The sequence below is a fragment of the Macaca mulatta genome, chromosome 11 (genome assembly GCF_049350105.2).
Source record: "Macaca mulatta isolate MMU2019108-1 chromosome 11, T2T-MMU8v2.0, whole genome shotgun sequence".
Taxonomy (NCBI): Eukaryota; Metazoa; Chordata; class Mammalia; order Primates; family Cercopithecidae; genus Macaca; species Macaca mulatta.
The window spans coordinates 64,651,857-64,668,157 of record NC_133416.1 but is presented as its reverse complement, the minus strand read 5'-3'; the positions used below and the strand labels follow the sequence as shown (position 1 = coordinate 64,668,157).

The 16,301-nt window shown below is 49.4% G+C and overlaps 2 protein-coding genes across 9 annotated transcripts in view; one reads left to right on the top strand and one right to left on the bottom strand.

The window, feature by feature from the left end:
- Positions 1–11,133, bottom strand: part of MARS1 (methionyl-tRNA synthetase 1) — a 26,959-nt gene extending 15,826 nt beyond the window's left edge. For 2 of the 4 annotated variants that reach the window (XM_015152051.3, XM_077952987.1), the window contains exons 1-9: positions 10,993–11,121; positions 10,071–10,161; positions 9,831–9,909; positions 9,199–9,274; positions 8,789–8,961; positions 8,537–8,643; positions 2,260–2,376; positions 1,910–2,113; positions 31–232 (exon numbers count right to left, since the gene is read on the bottom strand). In XM_015152051.3, coding sequence (XP_015007537.3) covers positions 31–232; positions 1,910–2,113; positions 2,260–2,376; positions 8,537–8,643; positions 8,789–8,961; positions 9,199–9,274; positions 9,831–9,909; positions 10,071–10,161; positions 10,993–11,101 — 1,158 coding nt within the window. In that variant the 5' untranslated portion in view covers positions 11,102–11,121. 4 annotated transcript variants of the gene reach the window in all.
- ARHGAP9 (Rho GTPase activating protein 9) overlaps positions 10,382–16,301 on the top strand; it is a 16,988-nt gene continuing 11,068 nt past the window's right edge. For 2 of the 5 annotated variants that reach the window (XR_013401177.1, XM_077954634.1), the window contains exon 1: positions 10,387–10,571. Coding sequence is in view for 3 of the 5 variants with exons in the window: in XM_077954634.1 (XP_077810760.1) it covers positions 10,562–10,571 (10 nt within the window). In the remaining 2 variants the exon portion in view is untranslated. Of the gene's footprint in view, positions 10,572–10,977; positions 11,229–16,301 lie in introns of those variants that run through there. The other 3 variants (XM_077954631.1, XM_077954633.1, XM_001100524.5) reach the window with 3 other exon arrangements.

The window sequence follows — 16,301 nt, the reverse complement described above, 5'->3', positions numbered from 1 at the left end:
TTCGGGCTCCCATGGAGACCCTCCTCTCACCTTAAGCTCGACAGCATTGATGAGCTTGCCACACTTGTCACACTGGTCACCCCGAGCCTCCTCATAGCCACAGAAGGGACACACACCCTCCACGAAGCGGTCGGCCAGGAAGCGAGCACAGTGCTCACACCGCAGTTGCTCCACAGTATCTTGCAGCACAAAACCTCGTGTCAGCAACCGCTGGAAAATGTCCTGGGTAATTCTGGTGAGGCAGGCCAGGAATCAGGAAGAGATAGTCAGAAGATGTGGTGCACCCCTTCTTCCTGCCACTCCAACTAGGGACCCAAACTCAGTGACAAAGAAATCGGGCAGAAGGCTCCTCAAGGAAAAGGCCATCTATTCATCTTTTGAGAGTTTTACTGGACGAGCCCAGACCCCTCACACATATTCCCCAACTGCCCACACAGTCTCTCCCCTCAACATTTTAGAATTTACTTTTGTTGAATACAGATTTATCTCTTTTGTATTTTTCATTAACAAAAATCTCCAATAGGATAGGACTGTCTGTTCTTTAACATATCCTAAAAATTAAATCAGTCCAAGTGCTAAACTAAACTGCATAGCACTATCAGTTGGCGGCCTGTCTACTATGCAAAGTTTTGGGGGTTTTTTGTTTGTTTTGAGACGGAGTCTTGCTCTGTTGCCCAGGCTGGAGTGCAGTGGCGCGATCTCAGCTCACTGCAACCTCCGCCTCCTGGGTTCAAGCAATTCTCTGCCTCAGCCTCCCTAGTATCTGGGATTACAGGTACCCACCACCAGGCCTGGCTAACTTTTGTATTATTAGTAGAGACAGGGTTTCACCATCTTGCCCAGGCTGGTCTTGAACTCCTGACCTCGTGATCTACCTGCCTCCTCCTCCCAAAGTGCTGAGATTACAGGCGTGAGCCACCGCACCCAGCTCTTTTTTTTTTTGAGACAGAGTCTCGCTCTGTCACCAAGGCTTGAGTGCAGTGGCACTATCTCGGCTCACTGTAAGCTCCACCTCCCGGGTTCACACCATTCTCCTTCCTCAGCCTCTGGAGTAGCTGGGACTACAGGTGCCGGCCACCACGCCCAGTTTTTTGTTTTTTTTTTTTTGTATTTTTAGTAGAGACGGGGTTTCACCATGTTAGCCAGGATGGTCTTGATCTCCTGACCTCATGATCCACCCGCCTCTACCTCCCAAAGTCTGGGATTACAGGCGTGAGCCACCACGCCCAGCCCCAGCCTTTTTTCCTTTTTTTGAGACAGAGTTTTGCTCTTGTTGCCCAGGCTGGAGTGCAATGGCATGATCTTGGCTCACCGCAACCTCTGCCGCCTGGGTTCAAGAGATTCTTCTGCCTCAGCTTTCCAAGTAGCTGGGTTGATAGGCATAAGCCACCACACGCAGATAATTTTTGTATTTTTAGTAGAGATGGGGTTTCTCCATGTTGGTCAGGCTGGTCTCGAACTCCTGACCTCAGGTGATCCGCCCGCCTCGGCCTCCCGAAGTGCTGGGATTACAGGTGTGAGCCACCGCACCCGGCTATGCAAACTTTTTATAAAGATGAGTATTAGGCAAAGGAAGAATGAGTTTATGTGTTATAAATGCATACAGGAGTGGGAAGTATCTTAGACTCCAGGACAGCCAGACAGGAAGGGAGGCACCAGAGGGAAGACAGTTCCCATGAGCCTGCGTCTGGTCTCTTGCCTCCCTCAGCTGCTCCTTCAGTCCCTGGTCAGGCTTCTAAACACACCGTCTTTCCCCAAAAAGGCCTGGACAACTGCCCAGGGTGATATTGAGATCCTAAGTTTAGGAGTGCCCAGACAGTCACCCGGGTTCCTTCTGTCTCCAAGATACTCTCACTGTTCCCAGTCCCGGCCTTCAAGCCCCATTTCTGCCTCATTAGAGGAAACTTACTTGGTCTGCTGTGGAGTGGTGGTGCGACCAAAAGTATCAAATGAAATGTTAAACCAGCGGTAGATGTCAGCATGGATGATGTGGTACTTGTCGCAGATCTCCTGGGGGGTTAGTCCCTCCTCCATAGCTTTGGTCTCTGTCGCTGTACCATACTCATCTGTCCCACATAGATAGAGGGTGTTCCACTGGCGGAGGCGAGAGTACCTGCAAGGGAATATGGTGACTGCTAGGGGGCCCCGCCTCAGTGCTCCCTTGTCCTTGGGATCTCACCAGCCCCACCCTTGAGGCATCCTATTCCCCTGGGACCCGCCCTTCCCTTAGGAGGTCTCTCCCCCAGCAGCTGGCTCCACCTGGCAAAGACATCGGCACTGAGCACGCAACCAATGATGTTCCCAAGGTGGGGGACGTTGTTGACGTAAGGGAGGGCACTAGTGATGAGCACATTCCTTTCCCCAGTCACAGGCAACCTAGTAAAGAGGAAGAGAACAGTGCATGGGGGGATGTGAGGGTCAAGAGGGACCCAAAGTGCACAGAACACCCAGACACAGATTTGTTCTGTCGTGTGTTCATGTACACTCGAAGTCTTTCTGCACACGAACCCATAGGACCACAGATCTTAGGTCCCCCGGGGACCCTAAGATCCCTTATAGCTGCAAATATAGGGCGCTGCCACAGTGAGGAAGTCTCCTATACTATGAAGGAGCCTTGTTCCAACACCAATTTCTGCCCTTTTACTATCATGACTGCTTTTCTATTACCTCATTCTCAGGCTCAAACTCTCCCTAGACTCTTTCTAATCATCATCCTCTCACCACTCCCAAGAATACTTTCCCAGCGCTGGCTTCTCCTCTTCTTTCCAGGTGCTATGTTACTATCATCTCTAGTCACTATCTGAAATCCGAAGAGCTCACCCCTCTAGACACAACCCTTAACAAGTCCTTTTGTACCGACTCTCTAACTCATGTCTGTCACTTCCTCATGGCCTAACTCAAACCAGCAGGCACCAGTTTTGCCTTCACTGTCACCCTCTCCTCCCCACTTTTCCAGGATAATTGCTGGTCATGCCATTCAACCTGCTGTCTGAAGGCACTCAATTCAGTATTCCTTTTCAAGTTTCATCATCCTTGACATCTGAGCTGTACATATCCTGTATCGACATCCCCTCTTTAGCACTGACACTACACTAAGGCTCCTGTCATCTTTCCAACCACTCTTAGCCTACAGTCACTGGCTCCCCGATTCCCTCACATTAACCTCAACCCTTCTTCCCAGCTGCTGCTACATATCCCAATAGATGGACCAAATACTTCCTAGAACATTTTACAGCTTATTGCCATAAAACACATTTCACTAATTTCTTGTGCATCCATCACCCTTTCTCCCCATAACTGAGTATCGTAACTTTCTCTGAAATCCAGCTTAGAAATCACCTCCTCCAAGAAAACCTTCCTTCACTGACGGCCATCTTCCCACACAGTCTTTTTTGTATCCCAAGCCCCTAACCACTTTGTACCATATTGAGTACTGCTCCTTTCGTGTTACACTGTCACTTCTCTCTCAGAATGAGTGTGCTTACTGCTGTGGCAAATATGGAGGCGAACATGCCCTAGGTTCTGCTTCCAAGAGTATTACATTCTATTATGTAACTGCTGACTGGGATCAGTGTAATGAAGAGGTGCAAAGTGCCAAAGAAGATCAAAGGAAGGCAAGCACTCTAGCCCAACACAGCTTAGTCTGCCCATAGGATCTTCAATGCCAATTATCTCCTCCTCCGCTTATGCCTGAGAAAGGTTATCTTTTTTTTTTTTTTTTTTTTTTTTTAAGAGACAGAGTCTCCCTCTGTCACCTAGAGGGCAGTGGCACAACACAGCACACTGTAATCTTGAACTCCTGGGCTCAAAATGATCCTTCCATCTCAGCCTCCCAAGTAGCTGGAACTTCAGGCATGCATCACCGTGCCTGGATAATTTTTAAATTTTTTTGGAAGAGATGCAGTCTATGTTGCCAGGACTGGTCTCGAACTCCTGGGCTCAAGTGATCCTCCTGCCTCAGCCTCCCAAAGTGCTGGGATTTCAGGCATGAGCGATGGCAGTGCTTCCTATTCTATATGAGCCTTGGAAGTGCTTAGTATTGGCCAGACGAAGTGGCTCATGCCTGTAATCCCAGCACTTTGGGAGGCTGAGGCGGGCAGATCACGAGGTCAGGAGTTCAAGACCAGCCTGGCCAACATGGTAAAACCCCCTCTCTACTAAAAAAGTACAAAAATTAGCCGGGTGTGGTGGCACATGCCGGTAATCCCAGCTACTCGGGGGGCTGAGACAGGAGAATGGCTTGAACCCGGAAGGCAGAGGTTGCGGTGAGCCAAGATTGTGTCGAGCCAAGATTGCGTCACTCACTCCATCCTAGTGAGACTTGGTTTCAAAAAAAAAAAAAGAGGCCGGGCGCGGTGGCTCAAGCCTGTAATCCCAGCACTTTGGGAGGCCAAGACGGGCGGATCACGAGGTCAGGAGATCGAGACCATCCTAGCTAACCCGGTGAAACCCCATCTCTACTAAAAAACACAAAACACTAGCCAGGTGAGGTGGCGGGCGCCTGTAGTCCCAGCTACTCAGGAGCCTGAGGCAGGAGAATGGCGTAAACCCGGGAGGCGGAGCTTGCAGTGAGCTGAGATCCGGCCACTGCACTCCAGCCTGGGTGACAGAGCGAGACTCCGTCTCAAAAAAAAAAAAAAAAAGGCCGGGCGCGGTGGCTCAAGCCTGTAATCCTTTGGGAGGCCGAGGCGGGTGGATCACGAGGTCAGGAGATCGAGACCATCCTGGCTAACATGGTGAAACCCCGTCTCTACTAAAAATACAAAAAACCAGCCGGGCGTGGTGGTGGGCGCCTGTAGTCCCAGCTACTCGGAGGCTGAGGCGGGAGAATGGCGTGAACCCGGGAGGTAGAGCTTGCAGTGAGCCGAGATCGCGCCACTGCACTCCAGCCTGGGCGACAGAGCGAGACTCCGTCTCAAAAAAAAAAAAAAAAGAAAGTGCTTAGTATTGCCAGGCGTGGTGGCTCACGCCTGTAATCCCAGCACTTTGGGAGGCCGAGATGGGTGGATCATGAGGTCAGTTCAAGACCAGCCTAGCCAACATAGTGAAACCCTATCTCTACTAAAAATACAAAAAATTAGCCAGGCATGGTGGCAGGCACCTGTAATCCCAGCTACTCAGGAGGCTGAGACAGAAGAATCACTTGAACCTGGGAGGCGGAGGTTGCAGTGAGCCAAGATCATGCCATGGCACCCCAGCCTGGGCAACAGTGCGAGACTCCATCTCAAAAACAAAAACAAAAACAAAACAGTAAGTGCTTAGCATTAAACTGAATCCATAATATATGCTCAATATATACTTAAAAAAAGCAAAACAGAAGGCCCGGCGCAGTGGCTCACGCCTGTAATCCCAGCACTTTGGGAGGCCGAGGCGGGCGGATCACAAGGTCAGATCGAGACCATCCTGGCTAACACGGTGAAACCCTGTCTCTACTAAAAATTTTTAAAAAATTAGGTGGGCTGGTGGCGGGCGCCTGTAGTACCAGCTACTCGGGAGGCTGAGGCAGGAGAAAGGTGTGAACCCAGGAGGTGGAGCTTGCAGTGAGCCAAGACTGCACCACTGCACTCCAGCCTGGGCGACACAGCAAGACTCCATCTCAAAAAAAAACAAGCAAAACAAGGATGGACTTTCATAAATTCATTCAAATTTTATCAATATCTACAGAACACTTGGCCCTGTGCTAGCAAGTGAGCCCCATAAAAGAGACATCTCTACTTTCAATGAGCTTACAAATTAGTGAAGAAACAGACATGTAATGTGACAATTACAACATAATATGACAATGGGACCTCCCAGAAATTGAAGCACTTAGGACTGTCTCATACTCTATAGAGAATGAAAAGCCAGAACTCCTCTCTGCAAGAAGAGTTGTGCATCAGGCAGGTAAGATGCTGGCATTCCAGGGAGAAGGAAAAGTATTCATGAAGGCACAGAGGTGAGAGACAATGGCATGATGCCAGCCCCACCTCCCTCTCAAAACTCATTTTGACCCATGTGCCCCGACTGACCAGCCTGCCACCACTGTCCTTTTAGGAATTCCTTAAGAGGCAAACCCTCTTGCTCCTCAGGTGTTTGCATATTAGGTTTCCTCTCTCTGAAAACACCCTCTCTCCACTCTTACTCTTGCCTAACTAGCCCCTGCTTATCTTGCAAGTCTCAAATTTGTTTTAAGTGTTTTTTGTGGGTGTGTGTGAAATGAAGTTGCACTCTGTTACCCAGGCTGGAGTGCAGTGGCGCCATCTTGGCTCACTGCAACCTCCGCCGCCCAGGTTCAAGCAATTCTCCAGCCTCAGCCTCCTGAGTAGCAGGGATTACAGGCACAAGCCACCATGCCCAGCTAATTTTTGCGTATTTAGTAGAGACGGGGTTTCGCCATGTTAGCCAGGGCTGGTCTCGAACTGCTGATTTCAGGTGATCTGCCGCCTTGACCTCCCAAAGTGCTAGGATTACAGGCATGAGCCACCACACCCGGCCATTTTAAGTCTTTACTCAATATTTTAGAGAGGCCTCTAAATTAGTCACCTCTGATACTTCCTCTCATATCAACCTTTTCTTTTCCTTCATTGAACTTTTTTTTTTTTTTTTTTTTTGAGACAGAGCCTTGCTCTGTAGCCCAGGCTGGAGTGGCATGATCTTGGCTCACTGCAACCTCCGCCTCCCAGGTTCAAGCAATTCTCCTGCCTCACCTTCCCGAGTAGCTGGGACTACAGGTGCTAGCTGGGACTACAACTGGCTAATTTTTGTATTTTTAGTAGAGGCAGGGTTTCACCATGTTGGCCGGGCTGGTCTTGAACTCCTGACTTCAAATGATCCAGCCACCTCAGCCTCCCAAAGTGCTAGAATAACAGGCATAAGCCACTGCGCCCGGCCTGGACTTTTCAAAATGTATAATTCTACATTTGTGCGATAGTTTTTAAAATACCTCTCTATCCTACCAGACAGAAAGTCCCATGGCAGCAGAGATCCTGTCTGTCTTGTTCCCCTCAGTATACCCAGCTCCTAGCATGCAGGGACTGGCAAGGAGTCAACACTCAAATCTTTATTGAATGGCAACATACTCAGAACTATAAATAATTTCATTTTGATGGAAAAATCTGCATATGTATAAATATTATCTTAGTGTAGCAGGAGAGGGACAAAATATGTTACTGAGCCTGCAGTCAGGGGCCTTGTGAATTACACAAAGGAACCCTCAATAGAATTCTAAAGAGGATGGCCGGGCGCGGTGGCTCACGCCTGTAATCCCAGCACTTTGGGAGGCCGAGGCGGGCGGATCACAAGGTCAGGAGATCGAGACCACGGTGAAACCCCATCTCTACTAAAAATTACAAAAAATTAGCCGGGCGCGGTTGTGGGCGCCTGTAGTCCCAGCTACTCGGGAGGCTGAGGCAGGAGAATGGCGTGAACCCGGGAGGCGGAGCTTGCAGTGAGCCGAGATCGCGCCACTGCACTCCAGCATGGGCTGGGTGACAGAGCGAGACTCCGTCCCAAAAAAAAAAAAATTAAAAAAAATAAAAAATAAAAAAAATAAAGAGGAGTGATAATAGTCTGTGCAGTTTTAAGCAGTCACTCTGGAGCAGTGTGGAGTACAGAGTGGCAGGGAAAGAGGGTAAGAGATGACAAGGTTTGCTAGTATCTGTGTAGTGACAGTGATAATACAGAGGAGAAGGGGTGGATTCAAGGACTACTTAAGAGTTAGAATCAATGACTTGGTAAGGGAATGAATAATACAGCTAGGGAGAAAGGAAGAAGTCTAGATAACACCAAGATTCCTGGCTTGAATTTTTAGGTGGAAGGTGGAGGCTGTTCAACAAAGGCAGGTGAATGAATAAAAGGGCAGTTGGCAGGGAAGATAACAGGTTTGGTTTTGGACATGTTGAATTTGAGATGCCTGTGGAGGTAAAGGAATCTAGGATGGTATGGCAAATGTGTCTGGAGTTCAGAATACAGATCTGGACTAGAAAAATAGATTTAGCTCCATCAGTGGGTTAAAAAGTAGCTAAAAACATGGGTGCAGGGCCAGCACGGTGGCTCACGTCTGTAATCCCAGCACTTTGGGAGGCTGAGGCTGGTGGATCATCTGAGGTCAGGAGTTCAAGACCAGCCTATCTGGGCAACATGGTGAAACCTTGTCTCTACAAAAAATTAGCCAGGCATGGTGGTGCACACCTATAATCCCAGCTACTTGGGAGGCTGAGGCAGGAGACTCGCTTGAACCCAGGAGGCAGAGATTGTAGTGAGCCGCCGAGATCATGCCAATGCATTCCAGGCTGGGCAACAAGAGCAAAATTCCATCTCAAAAAAAAAAAAAAAAAGAGGAAAGAAAAGAAAAACATGGATGCAGATGGGACAGATAGAGTGTCCAAAATGATAAGCTAAGAGAAAATGTAAAAAAAAAAAAGAGATTAAGAATTAAAAGGAGAGAATGAAAAACTTAAGAGAGATCAGCACACGGGACCTACCAGGCAGGTTCTGGCTCTATCAACAATTTCCACTACAAAATCAAGCCCCACTCACATGTGCCATGTCTACTCACACTGGATTCTGCTGGGGCCGCAGTGGGGGCAAACTTTCTAGGCCCTTCTCCCAGGCAGTAACAGCCATAGCAATCTCCTCCTCAGATAGGGTAGCCAGCTCCTCCTCCTATGAAGAGTGGAGAGAATCCCTTACCAGGTGGGGGGGGGCCACAGGGTAAAGAAACTTTCTGCTTGCCACTACCTGAAAAAGTTGGTGGCCATGCTCAAAGTCCATCTCCTAGCCACCTCCCACCTGAGGCCCTGTTCCAAACCTCAGGCTCATTGGTGACAGCCCTTCCCTCAGCAGGGCTGGGCTGGGGCTGCTTTTGGAGGTAAGGCCGGAGAGCCAGGACACCTTGCTGTTTCAGTACAGTCTCTGCAGCTCGCTGACATGGCTCCTGAGTACTCAGTGTCTGGAACCAGCTGTGCAGGGCACTCAGCTCCTCTGTGGGTATGGGAGAAAAGAAAATCAGCAAACATAAGGACCTGGTAGGCAGGAGCAGGCCTCTTCCCCCTTCTTTGTGAGGTTTCTCCAGTTGCTTTCCCCAGTTCCCTCAGCCATCTCCTGCTATAGTTACCCAGTCTAGCTGCACCTTGAAGGGAGTTCTCAGTATTCTACTGCCCATTCTATAACCCACCTACACCAAGCTCCTAGGGTTGGAGTGATATGCACAGTTCTCACCAGGGAGGTAGGCAGGATCTTGCAGTAATGGGTATAGGGCTCCCCACAAAACAATGTCGGCTAGAGATTCTGTCTCCTTTGTTGGGGATAGAAAAGGAAAATGTACACAAATGAGACACTCAGTTTCTTCCCAATGGTAATATCTAACATTTACTGAGCACTTACTGTGTGTCAAGCACTGTATTAAGCACTTTATATTATCTCACTTAATCCTCACAATAACTTACTGAGGTAGGTACTAATATTACCCCTATTTCACAACTGAAAAAAAAAATTGAGGATTAGAGAGATTAAGTGATTTGCCAAGATTACACTACTAGTAAGTGGCAGTGTTGGGTTTGAACAATCTGAAAATAGTCTTCCCTCTTAATCCTTACACCATAAGCCTTCCCCAATCCTCATCTCAAGACCCAACTCACCCCAGCCAGGAAAGGACAGTTCTGACGACTCAAGCTATGATCAATGTGAGTCAGGGCTCTCCGCACTGAACCAAGAACATCTTCCCCCTTCTTGCCTTGGACCACTAAATAGTACAGGGCAGCAGACAAAGCTGGCTAAAATGCAGGGGACATGAGTCAGGATGGCCACGAAGAGCAAGGGCCTGCCAGACATCCCCCATACCTTAGTCCTACCTGCAGCTCTGTCGCTTCCCATTCCAGCCACTGGTTAGTGAGGTCATCTTGCTCCCAGCCAGATAACAAAAAGAAATATCTGCCCAGAAAGACAGCAACAGATGATGGATTTAGAGGGGCCTGTTTATCTAGCCCATTTCTCATCACACAGGGAAACAATGGCTGCAAATAAAGCCACACAAAGGACAGTGCGGTCTGATTTGATTCAGCCACCTCCCTACACCAAGGCCCAATACTGACCGGCAGATTGCACTAGTGGAGAAGAGGTAGTTGCCACTATCCAGCTGCAAGACAGGGACTTTAGGCCGGGTCAGGAACGGGACCACACAGTCTGATGCAAAAACGGAAAATGGGTTAAAAAAAAAAAAAAGGAAAAGAAAAGAAATGCTTTGTCAACTTAGGATAATCTTGCATTGTTCAGTGAGTTAGAAAAGAAAGATGGGCAGTCTCAACCCAGAAGTTCCAGGATAGGACCACTGAAAGGGGGTGGGTCCGGAATGGGCTGGAGAGGCCAGCAGGTGTTCAGCTGAAACTGCCAGCTGGAAGCAACAGATGGGGACTGCAGAGGAGGTGGTGGTATTGGGATAGTGCTGCAGCCAAGAACTTAACGACTAAAAGTAACTGGGATATCTTAATAATTATCTGAAGGTCACAGTGAGAGAACAAAATTAAAAGAGCTGAGAAGACTGACAAGAGAACCTCCTAAGAGTCACCCAAACAATCGGCTGAGAATGAGAAGAGGTAAACAGAAAGAAGTGTGTGTGTGTGTGTTAGGAGGGGAGAGAGGGATTTCCTAAAAACACAAAAGGATGCCTGGGGGCTGTCATACTAGTAACTAAAGAGCAGAGGGGCGTGCCTGATAGGTGTAGGAGAAGGTTGGGAAGGGAAGAACAGTTTACTGTGGTGAGGCGGGGTCCTGGAAGACGGAAGAGGGGAGGAGAGAGATAAGGGAAGAGCATTATATTGAGGGTAATTAAAGGAAGTGAAGTGAAAGATGTGACTGGGAGGGAAGAAGACGTGGAGTGATCAAGGATAACGGAAGTGGTCGATTGGGGTGTGTGGCGAGGACTGGGGGTTTGGCAAAGACAGCTGCAGAGAATCTGAGCTGTTTCGGTCCCGCCCCCCACCCCCATCCACCGCCCACCAGCACCAGCACGAATACCTTCTGGGCCTACAGTGCTGATGAGCAGCTCTGCTCTGCCCCGGGCTCTCCCGGCCGCGGCCAGCACCGGCAAGCAACCCGGAGCGCCCTCGCTCACGAACAGTCTCATTTCGCCGTGAATCCCACGCTGATGCAACCGGAACTGGCCTTCCGCTGCTCAGTTGAGCGGCCTCCGCGAGGCACGCCGGGAAATGGAGTCCCGTGTTAGGCCACTGCCCGGGCACCGCTACCGGAAGGTAGACTATTTCTCCCATCATGCAACACTGGGACATAGGAAAAGACTATCATCGAGATGAAGAGGCCGCAGATGCGCGGCTAGAGCGCACTGTGTGTGTGTGTGTGTGTGTGTGTGTGTGTGTGTGTGTGTGTGTGTGTGTGTGTGTGTGTGTGCGCGCGCGCGCGCGTCTCCTTCTGTCACCTAGTGTGTGTGTGTGTGTGTGTGTGTGTGTGCGCGCGCGCGTCTCCTTCTGTCACCTAGGCTGAAGTGCAGTGGCACGATCTTGGCTCACTGCAACCTCTGCCTACGTGTGTGTGTGTGTGTGTGTGTGTGTGTGTGTGTGTGTGTGTGTGTCTCCTTCTGTCACCTAGGCTGAAGTGCAGTGGCACGATCTTGGCTCACTGCAACCTCTGCCTGCTGGGTTCTCCGGCCTCAGCCTCCTGTGTAGCTGGGACTACAGGCACGTGACACACGCCCGGCTAATTTTTGTATTTTTAGTAGAGGCGGGCTTTCACCATTTTGGCCAGGCTGGTCTCGAAGTCCTGACCTCATATGATCTGCCCGCCTCGGCCTTCCAAAGTGCTGGGATTACAGGCGTGAGCCACCGCGTCCGGCCTAGAGCAGCACTATTTTTCTGGACGTCCAGAAGAGACGTTTAGGTTTTAGGGCAAGTCGCACTTTTACCCTCTTACACTGCTGGAGGGCGATGGCTGAAACCGCGGCTTCTTCTCTTCTCCTGAAATGGCCATGTCATAACAGCGGCTATTCTTAGTGGCTCTGAATTCAAGCTCTTAACTGTCAGAGTTTTGGAGTTCGGAGTTACCATGTGCGTAATTATTTTAGTGACAAAGCGGAAGTTAGTGTACACATCCATCCTATCAACAACAACAAAAATGTAGATAGGCTGGGCGCGGTGGCTCATGCCTGTAATCCCAGCACTTTGGGGAGTCAAGGCGGGTGAATCACCTGAGGTCAAGAGTTCGAGACCAGCCTGGCCAGCATGCGGAAACCCCATCTCTACTAAAAATACAGAATTAGCCGGGCATGGTGGCAGGGCCTGTAATCCCAGCTACTCGGGAGACTGAAGCAAAAAAATCGCCTGAACCTGGGAAGCAGAGGTTGCAGTGAGCCAAGACCGCGCCATTGCACCCCAGCCTGGGCAACAAGAGGAAACTCCGTCTCAAAAAAAAAAAAAAAAAGAAAGTAAAATATTAATACCAGTTTGAGCTCATATACAGCTCTACGTCTCATCAAAGGGGTAGAAGAGCATCTCTTTTTTTTTTTGAGGCGGAGTCTTGCTCTGTCGCCCAGTGTGGACTGCAGTGGCGCGCTCTCGGCTCACTGCAACCTCCGTCCCCCGGGTTCATGCCATTCTCCTGCCTCAGCCTCCCAAGTAGCTGGGACTACAGATGCCCGCCACCAAGCTCTGCTAATTTTTTGTATTTTTAGTAGAGACGGGGTTTCACCGTGTTAGCCAGGATGGTCTCGATTCCCTGACCTTGTGATCCGCCCACCTCGGCCTCCCAAAGTGCTGGGATTACAGGCGTGAGCCACCGTGCCCGGCCGAACATCTCTAGGGAAAAGATCAAATTGAGAAGTAAGGCCGGGCAGGGTGGCTCACGCCTTAACCCCAGCACATTGGGAGGCTGAGGCGAGCAGATCTCTTGAGGTCAGGAGTTTGAGACCAGCCTGGACAACATGTTGAAATCCCTTCTTTACTGAAAATACAAAAATTAGCTGGGTGTGGTGGTGCAAGCCTGTAATCCCAGCTACTCAGGAGGCTGAGCCAGGAGAATCACTTGAACCCAGGAGACAGAGGTTGCAGTGAGCCGAGATCGTGCCTCTGCACTCCAGCCTGTGCAACAGAGTGAGACTTCATCTCAAAAAAAGAAAAAAAAGGAGATGCAAGATGGCTAAGAGTTTGGCAATAAGTATATTTTATGCAAGGAAGCACATACTTGTTATTGAGAAAGGGATGCTTCTTATTCATCTTCATATTATTTTAAGAATAATATCTATGGCCGGGCGCGGTGGCTCAAACCTGTAATCCCAGCACTTTGGGAGGCCGAGACGGGTGGATCACGAGGTCGGGAGATCGAGACCATCCTGGCTAACACGGTGAAACCCCGTCTCTACTAAAAATACAAAAAACTAGCCGGGCGAGGTGGCAGGCGCCTGTAGTCCCAGCTACTCGGGAGGCTGAGGCAGGAGAATGGCGTGAACCCGGGAGGCAGAGCTTGCAGTGAGCTGAGATCCGGCCACTGCACTCCAGCCTGGGTGACAGAGCGAGACTCCGTCTCAAAAAAAAAAAAAAAAAAAGAATAATATCTAATAGTACTCATGAGCTAGGCATTGTTTTAAGCACTTTACATTTGATCTCAGAAAATTCTATGGAGGTTCTTGGTCTTTTGAAGCTAGGCCATAAGAAGTTTTGCAGCTTCGGTTGCAGGCTATCTGGCACACTGGTAGCTTTGAGCTGCCATGTAAGAAATCCTACCACTTTGAGCTGCCATGCTAGAGAGGTCTCATGTAGATATTCTGTCTGACAGCTCCAGCTAATCCCAGCATTTCAGCCGTCCTTACCAAGGTGCCAGACATGTGAGTGAAGTGACCTTTGGTCAAGGCCACATCAGACAGAAGAATCACCCACCTAAGCCCTACCCAAATTTCTGCTCCATACCTGTACAATTGTTAAACTATAATAAAATGGCTGTTGGCCGGGCACGGTGGCTCAAGCCTGTAATCCCAGCACTTTGGGATGCCGAGACGGGCGGATCACAAGGTCAGGAGATCGAGACCATCCTGGCTAACACAGTGAAACCCTGTCTCTACTAAAAAATACAAAAAACTAGCCGGGCGAGGTGGCGGGCGCCTGTAGTCCCAGCTACTCGGGAGGCTGAGGCAGGAGAATGGCGTAAACACGGGAGGCAGAGCTTGCAGTGAGCTGAGATCCGGCCACTGCACTCCAGCCTGGGAGACAGAGCAAGACTCCATCTCAAAAATAAATAAAATAAAATAAAAAAATAAAATAAAATAATGCTGTTGTTACATCAACAACAACAACAACAAAAACTAGGCCAGGCCCAGTGACTTATGCCTATAATCCCAGTACTTTGGGCAGCTGGATCACTGGAGCCCAGGAATTCAAGACTGCCTGGGCAACATAGTGAGACCCCATTTCTACAAAATAGTTTTTTGTTTTTTTTTTTTTGAGACGGAGTCTCACTCTTATCGCCCAGGCTAGAGTGCAGTGGTGTGGTCTTGGCTCACTGCAACCTCCACCTCCCAGGTTCGAGCGATTCTCCTGCCTTAGCCTTCCTAGTAGCTGGGATTACAGACACCTGCCACCACGCCCAGCTAATTTTTGTATTTTTAGTAGAGACGGGGTTTCATCATGTTGGCCAGGCTGGTCTTGGACTCCTGACTTCAGGTGATGCACCTGCCTCGGCCTCCCAAAGTGCTGGGATTACTGGCATGAGCCACCGCTCCTGGCCAAAAATAGTTTTTAAAACTAGCCAAGAGGCTGGGTGCGGTGGCTCACACCTGTAATCCTAGCATTTTGGGAGGCCGAGGCGGACAAATCACCTGAGGTCAGGATTTCAAAACCAGTCTGGCCAACATGGTGAAACCCTGTCTCTACTAAAAATACAAAAAATTGGTGGGGTGTGGTAGTACACGCCTGTAATCCCAGCTACTTAGGATGCTGAGGCAGCAGAATCACTTGAACCCGGGAGGCGGAGGTTGCAGTGACCCGAGATCATGCCATTACACTCCAGCCTGGACGACACAGCCAGACTCTGTCTCAAAAAATAAATAAATAAATAGGCCAGACGCAGTGGCTCACACCTGTAATCCTAGCACTTTGGGAGGCCAAGGCGGGCTGCTCACCTGAGGACAGGAGTTCGAAACCATCCTGGACAACATGGTGAAACCCCATCTCTACTAAAAATACAAAAATTAGCTGGGCATGGTGGCCCATGCCTGTAATCCCAGCTACTCGGGAGGCTGAGACAGGAGAATTGTTTGAACTTGGGAGGCGGAGGTTGCAGTGAGCCGAGATCACACCACTGTACTCCAGGCTGGCGACAGAACGAGACTCTGTCTAAAATAAATAAACCAACTGAGGTAGGTCTCTCATCTCCATTTTACTAATGAGGGAACTGAGGCACAAAGATGTGACTTTACGCCAGAAATCGCTGTAGAAGTGACCATAGAAGGCATTGAAGGCACAGTTATCAACAAAATGGATGTGGGCTTCTGCTACCTTGGAAGCACTCACAGACTTCCTGAAAGTCAGAAAATAAAATAATCCTTAAAGTGTGAGTTAGGGCCCCTCTAAAGGGTGAAAAGATGCTTTTTTTTTTTTTTTTTTTTGAGGCAGAGTCTCGCACTGTCACCCGGGCTGGAGTGCAGTGGCGCAGTCTTGGCTCACTGCAATCTCCGCCTCCCAGGTTCAAGCAATTCTCCTGCCTCAGTCTCCTAAGTAGCTGGGATTACAGGTGCCCACCACCATGCCCAGCTAATTTTTTTGTATTTTTAGTAGAGACGGGGTTTCACCATGTTGGCCAGGCTGGTCTCGAACTCCTGACCTTGTGATTCACCTGCCTCGGCCTCCCAAAGTGCTAGGATTACAGGTGTGAGCCACTGCACCCAACCTTTTTTTTTTTTTTTTTTTTTTTGAGACAGACTCTCGCTCTGTCACCAGGCTGGAGTGCAGTGGCATGATCTCAGCTCACTGCAATCTCTGCCTCCCAGATTCAAGGCATTCTTGTGCCTCAGGCTCCCAAGTAGCTGGGACTACAGTAGCTGGGCCAGTACACTCAGCTAAGTTTTGTATTTTTAGTAGGGACAGGATTTTACCATGTTGCCCAGGCTGGTCTCAAACTCCTGACCTCAAGTGATCCACCGTCCTTGGCCTCCCAAAGTGTTAGGTTTATAGGCGTGAGCCACCGCACCTGGCTGAAATGCTTTCCTGTGCAAGTGACCTTTCAGCTGAGATCTCAGTGATGAGTAAGAGTTATCTAGGTGAAGACTGGAGGGAGTGGAGAAGAGATGTGTTTCAGGCAGAGGAAACAACATATGCAAAGGATCA